At 37.3% G+C, this 10,691-nt stretch overlaps 1 protein-coding gene across 4 annotated transcripts in view; it reads right to left on the minus strand.

Annotated features, from left to right (window-relative positions):
- Positions 1-10,691, minus strand: part of LOC110456586 (uncharacterized protein C8orf76-like) — a 44,512-nt gene that overhangs the window by 12,387 nt on the left and 21,434 nt on the right. The window contains exons 1-6 of one of the 4 annotated variants that reach the window (XM_021507406.1): positions 4,978-5,059; positions 3,807-3,967; positions 3,274-3,397; positions 2,867-2,979; positions 2,559-2,643; positions 1,905-2,052 (exon numbers count right to left, since the gene is read on the minus strand). In XM_021507406.1, the coding sequence (XP_021363081.1) occupies positions 1,905-2,052; positions 2,559-2,643; positions 2,867-2,979; positions 3,274-3,397; positions 3,807-3,911 (575 nt within the window). In that variant the 5' untranslated portion in view covers positions 3,912-3,967; positions 4,978-5,059. Of the gene's footprint in view, positions 1-1,904; positions 2,053-2,558; positions 2,644-2,866; positions 2,980-3,273; positions 3,398-3,806; positions 3,968-4,594; positions 4,649-4,977; positions 5,060-10,691 lie in introns of those variants that run through there. The other 3 variants (XM_021507409.1, XM_021507408.1, XM_021507407.1) reach the window with 3 other exon arrangements.

The following is a 10,691-nucleotide window of genomic DNA, read 5'->3' on the forward strand; positions in this document are numbered from 1 at the left end:
ACTCGCTTTGACTACCAAATAGGTGAGAAAGTACCCTGGTCACTCGCTTTGACTACTGAATAGGTGAGAAAGTACCCTGGTCACTCGCTTTGACTACCAAATAGGTGAGAAAGTACCCTTCTTACTCGCTTTGACTACCAAATAGGTGAGAAAGTACCCTGGTCACCTGCTTGACTGTACCAGACAGGTGAGAAAATACCCTGGTCACTCACTTTGACTGTATACGTACCAGGCAAGTGAGAAAAATACTCTGGTCACTCGCTTGACTACCACAGAGGTACGAAAATACTCTGGTCACTCACTTTGACTGTATACGTACCAGACAGGTGAGAAAATACTCTGGTCACTTGCTTGACTGTACCAGACAGGTGAGAATGTACTCTGGTCACTCACTTGACTGTAACAGACAGGTGAGAAAATACCCTGGTCACTCGCTTTGACTGTACCAGGCATGTGAGAAAGTTCCCTGGTCACTCACTTTGACTACCAGGCAGGCGAGACATTCCACTGGTCACTCGTCTTGACTGTGTAACAGTGTCATTATTTAATGACAGTAATTTGACTGTACCAGATAGGTGAGAATGTACCCTCGTCACCTGCTTGACTGTACCAGACAGGTGAGAAAATACCCTGGTCACTCGCTTTGACTACCAAATAGGTGAGAAAGTACCCTGGTCACTCACTTTGACTACCAGACAGGCGAGACATTCCACTGGTCACTCGCCTTGACTGTGTAACAGTGTCATTATTTAATGACAGTAATATCTTTTACTTGTAAAGCTGGTTATTTTTAAACTTAATTCTTCATTAAGAGCAGAGTATTAAGTGCTGTTCTTTTACTATACAGTGTATCTATATACATGTACACTTTGCTTTATACCAAATGACACCTGTGTAAACCTGTTTGTCAAGGTTCATGGGTCAATCTATTTTTGTGTAAGATTGACCATGGGTCAGTGCGCACCCGCGCTTTTGGGGGGCATTGTCACTCCCGTACAAGTTTATGGCCGTATCGGACGTGTTATGCAATTGTGCAGACTTAGTGCTTATTAGTGAGCTGGGAATTCTAAATTGTGATTACTTTAATAAGATCTTAGTAATTGTAAATTATTTATATCACATGTGATAACATTTTGATATAGTTCTGATGTAAATTATATACTTTGTAAATCAATTGAAATTGTCCAATTCAATTAATACGGCTATTTGAAATTTGACTTTCCCGCCATTTTGTGCTATTCATTATTTTATTCACAATGATTTTGGTTAACTTGATATAATATTAAACATTCTTGTTAACGTCCGATACTGGTACATCTTTAGTAATTGTCATTATTTTATTATTTGTAGCATTGTATGCGCAAGATTGGCTACTTGGTCACGTACTCACGTACAGGTTGTCTCCCTGGATTTAGACCCTCTTTGTCTATGAAGAGGCAGGTTTTGAAGTGATTCCGTTTTGTACAAATAGTTGCATTGTTGTTAAACTATTATTAATGTAACTGTATAATTTTGACTATGATACTTGTCAAATACTCTGAACCGCATTGGTTGTATGATAAGCATTAAGCTCGGCTATTTAATTGGAGTAGTGATAACGCCTGAGTTATTCAGTATAACAATTTGGTAGTATTTATATAGTGAAGTGTAAAGTTAGTAGCATGCGACAGGTGGGTTAACCTGTTGCTTTATTGTATATGGACGATTCCATTGTAATGTATAAGCTACTGTTGGTATTTAAATGCGGGATATTTCACTAATCCATGCTATTTATTGTTTTAGGGTTTAATATATAAATCTGAATGGAAACAAAGATAGCGTTAGAGTGATCTATACAAAGAGACCCCTAGAATCAGACTGTTACAACTGTACAAGACAAGTGAAACATTCCCCTTGTCACTCACCTTGACCGCACCAGACAGGTGAGAAGTTTATAGTACTCTGGTGTACCCTGGTTGTGTTGTCTGTGCCAGTAACACTGGGACAACCTCCTCCATAGATTACCACTATCAGGGTGACAGCAGATCAGCTGTTTTACAGACTCTTCAAATTCTGAAAAGTAAAATTTAGTTTGCTGCTGAAAATGGAATGATCATCTAAGATCAAACACGTCATGATTATTGATTGATCATTTGATTCAAAGGTGTACTCATGTACTACCTCTGCTTTATACAGAAACACAATCTAAATTTATTTTAGCTAAGTTTAATAAAACAGATATTTACCATAAATTTGTTATAATTACTATATAAATTTCCTGCGTCCTCGTTCAGCGTTGAAATCAATTATTTGTGATACTGATTAGTGATACTATTCTTAGTAACAGCAGGTTAATATTCCAATTAAGATATCACTTTGATTGTAATGTTGCAATGCTCTCTACCAAATGTAGTACTTTTCTCTTGACAGTTCTCTGATGTTCAATCTTGTTTAATGATAAACTTAGCATGAGACAGTGGAGGCTGATATCACTTTTAGGTCCATATAACCTTTACTCAACAGAAGTTTTCAAAGTTAAACAATTGTTCAGAAAACCAACAAAAACTTAGAAAATGTACCTGGCCAGTCCTGGGCAGCCTCCTGTACATAGGTCAGCAGGACTAAGGACTGGAAGTGCTGGTCAGGAGTGGACGCATCATCTTTCTGTAATAATCATACATTACTATGTAATGTAATAGTCTGTATCATGCTAGCTATATATATCCCAAGTACATGTATATAGTTTTGTAAATTTACTATATCTCACAAAAAAATTGCTAGTTTGAAAATGTAGGGCTGACTAATTATAATTTGTTTATATGCTAGTTACAGAGCCCACTAAATCTCACTAGTCTGTATACTTGCTTTGGAATCAAATAAAACTCACTAGCTGATATGCTAGTTCCAGGGCCTGCTTGTGCTGCTGCAGGGCCACATAACTCCTAGTCTGACACTCCTTCATTTCCCTCCTCATTCCTTTGTTGTTAGCTGGCAGTCTACCTGTAATCAGGACCACTGAACCGTCAAAGTGTGTATCTACCTGTATAGCCATAGTAATGTGAATCTTATCACTTACTGCTGCTAACACTGAACAATATATGTGTCACTCCAATGACTGTCACCCATCACCGGTAAAATCAATACTCGCCAGCATTAAAATGTTGCCCTTAGACATTCAATGTTGCTAATGATCCATTTGCCCAGATTACTGACGACACAAACAGCTTAAATTTAACAGCAGCAAACATTTCCCATTAAACAGTGTATCATAATTTTTTTATTAATATGACCTACCGAAAGCTTCCTCATAGTGGTCAATGGCTGCAGCATATTCTTTCTTGATGTATGAGTGATCTCCCCTGTATTTTAATATCTGAGCAGCTGAATCATTGTCATTGATATCTGCATCCTCATACCACTGAAAGTAGAAAATTATCTCCCCTTGTACATGCCACATATAGACAGTAATCTTATCGTTTCTAAAATACCAATAAAAAGAAAACGATGAACTCAGTTTATACTTGACACATAAAATGAATGTAAACATTGACTTAATTACTGCCCCTTACAACGTAACGCTGGAAATAGTCAGCGATCTCCCCTTGAATACGAACGACAACTGTAAAAGTTGACCTCTAAATCCCTTTACCAAAATCTTTAGACAGACGGACAGATATACAAATGGTAGAATGTACAGCCAATGGATAAACATTATAACACCAGCCAGACATTCAACCCTCAAAAACATTTCTGATCTGGTATAGCTATATATGGTCAGAGGATACTCGGATTACACCACTATAGATATTATGTCGTTGATTTCTTACCTTGGGTGGACAAAATTTGGCATTATAGGATACAAGCTGATTTGTCTTTGACTTTTTAGTGTTTTCCTCTAAATCTTCATCATCAAATGCTAAGCCAAGCTCCATGATTGCTTTCACATCTGCGTATCATAACCAAATAAACCAACAGCGAGCAAACACACCTGAAAGATATATATTTAAGTAACATTATTAGACAAAAGTTAAAATGTTAACCCCTTTCTTGATATATTATCATTAACCCCCAAAACAAGTGCTCCCTATATGTATATATATATATTGCAAATATTTATGGTACTTTAAAATATTTATCCATACATTGTTAAAAATAAAATTGATCTCCAATTAATCAGATTTACAAATCATATAAATGCATATATATATTAACAAACAGATCAGCAAATTCCTTGCCTTTAATGTTTAGTTGAAATAACTTGTATGGGCCATATAATATTTGTAATATCTAAACCATTTCACAACATATCTATTATTTTTAATATTTTAACCATGTAGTGATAAAAAGCCTGCAAATTAAGCCAACTGCATTTACACAATGGTCAACCTGCAAATGATCTAGATGACTTGCCCAGATAGTATAGTGTATTCTGAAAACATCAATACTAATCCCAAAATTGAAAAAAAAATAAAGCTGACCTGTACATGTTTAAATAGTACCTTACATGTTCACCTTATAGAAATGACATGCCAAACATGATAGTATATCAAAAGGCAAGTTTCAATTGTCTGAATTCCACCATACTTTTTTTATTGTAGTAGAAAAATTTACCAACCAATGGTACATGTACCTTCACAGTGTATTACGTAACGTGATCGTCAGGTCCCTGTGTACCAGCTGTAAGCAAATGACACAGGGACCCGAGAGCTTTAAACGTAGTAGTTTTGTATTATAAACACCACAAATGACAACCCACCGAGTGACAGTGTGTACTTTATATATATACAAACAAATGAAGGCCTATATGAATCTTCAATCTTGCAATGTCAGTTTTATCAGTAATTTATTAAAACCTCTAAAACTGTTATGAAAAACAGCTATTCTCTCAAATCCCTGTGCCATCCTAATATGCTATATGAATTTATGGCACATCTCTCCTGTAATAGCTGATTACCCGAGCTGCATAGCTTATTGAGAGTTATATAGGAAGGTACCTACCAATTCCCAAGTAGCTAGATGGCTGCCAATATTCAAAGGTACACTAACCCTGTTTATAATACACGAGGTTGACCTATTTTTGTGTGAAGGGTGAAAAAGTTACCCGCATAATATTGTCCCGGGCAAAAACAAATGAAGGCACTCTCTAAATTGTGAGTTATAGGTGGAATATACATGTTAAATTACTAGTACTTCAGATACTGGTTTGGAAAAAACTGGCCGCAAATTGAAGGTTGATATCACAAATATGTTGAAAATGACACAAAATCGGTAGTATAACGTCTGTAGCAATTGAAAACATTGTATTGCAACAAAAAATAGTTGTGTTTCTCACCTCTTTAGTGAATGAACCACTATGAAAAGTTATAACTTTAGGTATATACTTTTCATAAAAGTGTATGAGATTAAGTTTTCAACAACTCATACGTATGATAAGAAGCAACTATACTGACATATATTGTCTCTTAACTATCATGCATTAATTTCTTTATGCTCCAAGCAAATCGGATACACGACAACATGTGAAAAGGTTGGGGTGGGGGTCACCTGCCCGATCACGTGGGTTTTCTCCGGGTTCTCCGGTTTCCTCCCACACTAAGACACCACACGCGCTAACATCTGGGCCAACAAGAGTGATTAATATATGTTGAAAAAACTTGTTTCATAATTGTTGTAAAATAAATAAAGATTATATTTTATATTTGTACATGTTTTCGTGTTCTATGCTTTTGTTCCACAGTTCCGCAAATAGGCAGCAATACTTCTATTTTATTAGCTTAAACAGAATTTCATTCAGCTTAGAGCTTTTATAACTTTTTTTTTTTTTTTAAATTACATACCCTATGCAAATTCTCCTATGATCATTTCCAGAAGAAAATGCGTTTAACAGGGCTATGAACGCCATTTGATAAGCGTCATTTTGAAGTTTCTCCTCCCGCATCGAACAATGTGAGACAATCGTTAGAAGCAAACATTTTGGTGACGTAGATAATGCCATAACATCCTTACATCATAGCTCACAAAACTTAATAAACTTAATGTACCATGCAACAAAATAAACTGCGGTTTTCAGACCAATGAGACTGTCGTCTTTGTTTAGTATCAAAAATTAAATTTAAAAAAATTCTCTGAAGAAACTGTATTAATTATTAACCAATCGAAAAACAGCACAGCACTCGGCCCCATGAGTCAAATGACGTCAGGGGAGAATCCAAAAAAACGCGCATTATCCCAAAATGATTTTAAACGGCTCTGCCGGAAAAAATACCCATCTTTATATACATATATATTTGGCGAGGGAAGAAAATGTACAGCTAGGCAGAAATTGAAATTACTTAATTACAAATATAGTACCGTATGCATTCGGCGGCTACTTGAAACGGTGTTCAAATCCAAACTCGGCATGGTGATGATCACATATGTGTGAATTTGTATTTTTCCCACACAAACCGAAAAGTATTATATATGTTTCTTCATTAAAACACCAATATGTCCTATGTAGGGTGGGGCTTGCTAGTGTCCCAACATACGGTATCATGGTTTGAGAAAACAGTTACTAATTCCACAATATTTTATTTTAGAGGCAAAAGGGTGCTGGTGTTTCACAGCCAGTCAATACAAATCGCAGGTTGCAGTGAGAAACAATGTCACATACACATTTCCTTAAACATCGTGAACCGAAATGGGGCAAGATATTTTATAATAATAAATTTAGAACAAAAGATCGCATAAACATTTTATTCTCCCGGGTTGGTAAGTATGGATTGTAAAAGGTCCATATGTAGCACAACCAGTTAAGGGTTTATGTGTGACGTTTCGATGACTTAGTACAATACATACTCTGTCACATTCATCAAACAAATGGCCAATGAAGCGTTTGTGTATAAAACTGTTAAATATGTCCAAGTTGTCAAAATATATCGGCTACTCTATTAGCGTATGTTCAATAAGTTGTTACACATAAACGAAATGAAGAATCAAACAGACCAATCAATTCGACTACGCGACCCCTGGTCCACTGCGGTGTATCCAGCGACCCCTAGTCCACTGAGGTGTATCCAGATCGATTCCTTTATCTGCCGCTTGTTTTTTTACCATGATTTTGCTTTATGGCCTGGTCTGTGATAGCTGATTTATTTATCTGTGACTCCGGCTGCTTCTCTTCTGATCGGGTGAATGTCTTTCCCTCTTGGGTTTCCGTTTATTTCCCGTGTTCACCAAGTCAGATCTCAAATCGCCTTCCATTGTCTCCGATATAGGATGCGTCCCATTTCTTGTATCCGATTTTGGACATCCATTCTGCGACGTTTTCTTTATGTGTTCTATCCTTAGGATATTACGAAGCATTTTGACTGGCTTCATAGCTGCTGTAATGACATGGCCGCGATTTATCCTCTTGATGGTTTCGGAAGACCTTTCATTTTGTTCTTTTCCTTGATAGGCCTTATCTTGTTCTTTCCCTTACTTTGACACTGTTTTTGTACCCTTTTGAGGACTCATTCCGGATATCCGTATGTTTTATTGCTCCAGCAATGTATTTTGTCTTGCATTTGTATCAGATCTGTTTAAAATGTGCGTACTTCGTCCAACTTCTGATGATACAATGGTGAGATTTGAAGTTTAAATACTGGTCCGTTTGGGTCTTTTCTATAGATCAATACCTTTAGAACACGGTTCGGTCATTTGTCTTTACCAGTAGGGTTTCTAAGAAGGACACCTAGCCCGAGTTTCCTCTGACCCCGACACCAGACTTAGACATTTTGACAGATAGGTGTCTGGTGTCAGGGCCAGAGGAAACTCCGTCTAGAAACACCGTACCGTTGATTTCTTCGTCGTATATGAATCTGGTGCTCTTTGTGGCATCTGAGGTATTGATATGGTTGGTCAATTTCTCTTGTATATCGCCAACTTATCGTTTCTATAAGTTAGGCTTGCACTCTATGTGGACATTGACTATTGCTTCTTGCTCCAGATGTAACGTGAAGAATGTGAGACTCAAATACCCATAGCAGTGCCGAAGTCTTGTTAACAGATGCTATTTTGGTACGTTTAGTAAGATAATACACAGTGAAAAGCTGATAAAAATAGTTGGATTTTTCAAGCAAATGTCTATTGTTTAGATGAGGTGAACCGTTTACCATCTGTTCGGCACATTGCACTCAGATACTTTAAAAATAAAGTTGACCACTACAAAATTGTTACGAAAGACTAAATCAGGAAATTTAACATTCTTGAAGGTCCTCCACAGGGTTCACAGATTGACCCCCAAACACGCCTGGTCCCTGTGCATGGGAGCAGTGGACGGGCCCGGTAGGGAGTAGAGGGTCATTACTTCTAAAGTGTGGGTATAGGGATTTCAAACTAATTTGTCTCCTAGTTTCCTTTGACCACAGTGATTCAATACTGTTTTAATGAATGATGTGCCTTTCCCCCATTTCTCGGGTCACAGCGCAATAGGGAATTAAGATACAAATCTACACAGCATGAATGAGCTGGGTCATATAGACATGTTTCAATTAAGTTGGATATATCTTGAATAAAATTGTGTGGTACTTCACACAGACTGCACTGGATCCTTATTCATTTATTTTTTTATAAAAATCAACAAGGTATGCTTTTCCTATTTGGAATAATCGATCAAACCTCTAGTCATGTCAGAAAACAAGTCTCTTAGGCATTGTTTTGAGAGTGATGCATGTACATTCCATCCCAGACCTCATTGTTTGGAATAATTAATGTTGTCTAGTAGTTTGGAATAATTACTGTTGTCTAGAAGTTTGGAATAATTTACTGTTGTCTAGAAGTTTGGAATAATTACTGTTGTCTAGAAGTTTGGAACAATTACTGTTGTCTAGAAGTTTGGAGTAATTACTGTTGTCTAGAAGTTTGGAATAATAACTGTTGTCTAGAAGTTTGGAATAATTACTGTTGTTTAGAAGTTTGGAGTAATTACTGTTGTCTAGAAGTTTGGAGTAACTAGAACACTGACAGGTCAGTAAGGGCCTCGTTTTGTGGCAATATATCCCCCATAATCATCAAGAATGACGCGTTGTTTAATTCCCACAAACATTGCTTCAAAGTGTCATAATGAAATATTCACCAGCAAAAAAATACTAAATTTTACCTTGGCTCTTGACCAAGTGACCTTGACCTAAAGTCAGTTGACTCTTTGTTAAATTCCGACCAACTTGCTTAATAAAGTTATAACAAAATGTTCATCAGGGAAAAGATACAAAATTTGACCGTGACCTTTGACACAGGGACCTTGACCTATGGTCAATTGACACCTTGTTTAATTCTGACCAACATTGCTGCATAATGCCATAACAAAATGTTCATCTGGGAAAAGATACAAAATTAAACCTTCACCTTTGACCCAGTGACCTTGGCCTTTGGTAAATTGACTCCTTGTTTAATTCTGAGCAACATTGCTTCAAAGTGTCATACCAAAATGTTCACCAGTGAAAAGATACAAAATTTAACCTTGACCTTTGACCCAATGACCTTGACATTTGGTCAGGTTGACACCTTGTTTAATTCTGATCAATTTTGCTTCAACATGTCATAACAAAATGTTCACCAGTGAAAAGATACAAAATTGAACCTTGACCTTTGAATCTAATGACCTTAACCTTTGACCTCAACTTTTTACCTCAGTGTGTCTCTTTGTTTAATTCCGAACAACTTTGCTTCATGTCATAAAATGCTCAATAGTGAAAGGCTACAGAATTTGACCTTGACCCCTGACCCGATGACCTTGACCTTTGGTCAGTTGACTCCTTGTTTAATTCTGAGCATCATTGCTCCAAAGTGTCATACCAAAATGTTCACCAGTGAAAAGATACAAAATTAAACCTTGACCTTTGACCCAATGACCTTGACATTTGGTCAGGTTGACTCCTTGTTTAATTCTGATCATTTTTGCTTCATCATGTCATAACAAAATGTTCATCAGTGAAAAGATGCAAAATTTGACCTTGACATTTGAACACAAGAGGCCCAGAGGGCCTGTATCGCTCACCTGGATACCTAAGCAATCATGGCAAAATATTCTCCAATTGAGACCAAGGGAATAAGACAGACACCAAGGCCAATCCCTGTAGCATAGCTATATTAGATTTTTCATGCCCAGCAATTTTATGTATGGTTATGGGTTGGGGATCTCAACTGTTTCCAAGCTTTGACTCAGTAACTAGGTCCCTAGAGTTGTGGCCAGACCCCCAGGATCGATTCTAATATCGTGACTGCATTTGTCTCTTTTTGCCCAGCATTTGTATATATAGTTTTGGGGTGGGGATCTCAACCGTTTCAAAGTTATGACCCAGGGGCCAAGTCTGCAAGGGTGGGGCAGACCCTGAGATCAATTCTAATGTCATGACTGCATTCGTCTCTTTATGCCTAACAATTGTATATATAGTTTTGGGTTGGGGATATTAACCATTTTCGAAGTTATGACCCAGGGGTTAAGTCTCCAAGGGTGGGGCAGTCCCCAAGGCCAACCTGGAAGCATATGTACAATTATCTCTTTATACTCAGCAATTGTACATATACGGTTATAGGGTGGGGCTCTCAACTGTTTCCAAGCTGTGACCAAGAAACTAGGTCCCTAGGGGTTCGGTCAGACCCCAGGGTCTATTCTGATATCATGATTGCATTCGTCTCTTTATGCCCAGCATTTGTATATATAGTTTTGGGGTGGGGATCTCAACCGTTTT

The sequence above is a fragment of the Mizuhopecten yessoensis genome, unplaced genomic scaffold (assembly GCF_002113885.1).
Source record: "Mizuhopecten yessoensis strain PY_sf001 unplaced genomic scaffold, ASM211388v2 scaffold8811, whole genome shotgun sequence".
Lineage (NCBI taxonomy): Eukaryota > Metazoa > Mollusca > Bivalvia > Pectinida > Pectinidae > Mizuhopecten > Mizuhopecten yessoensis.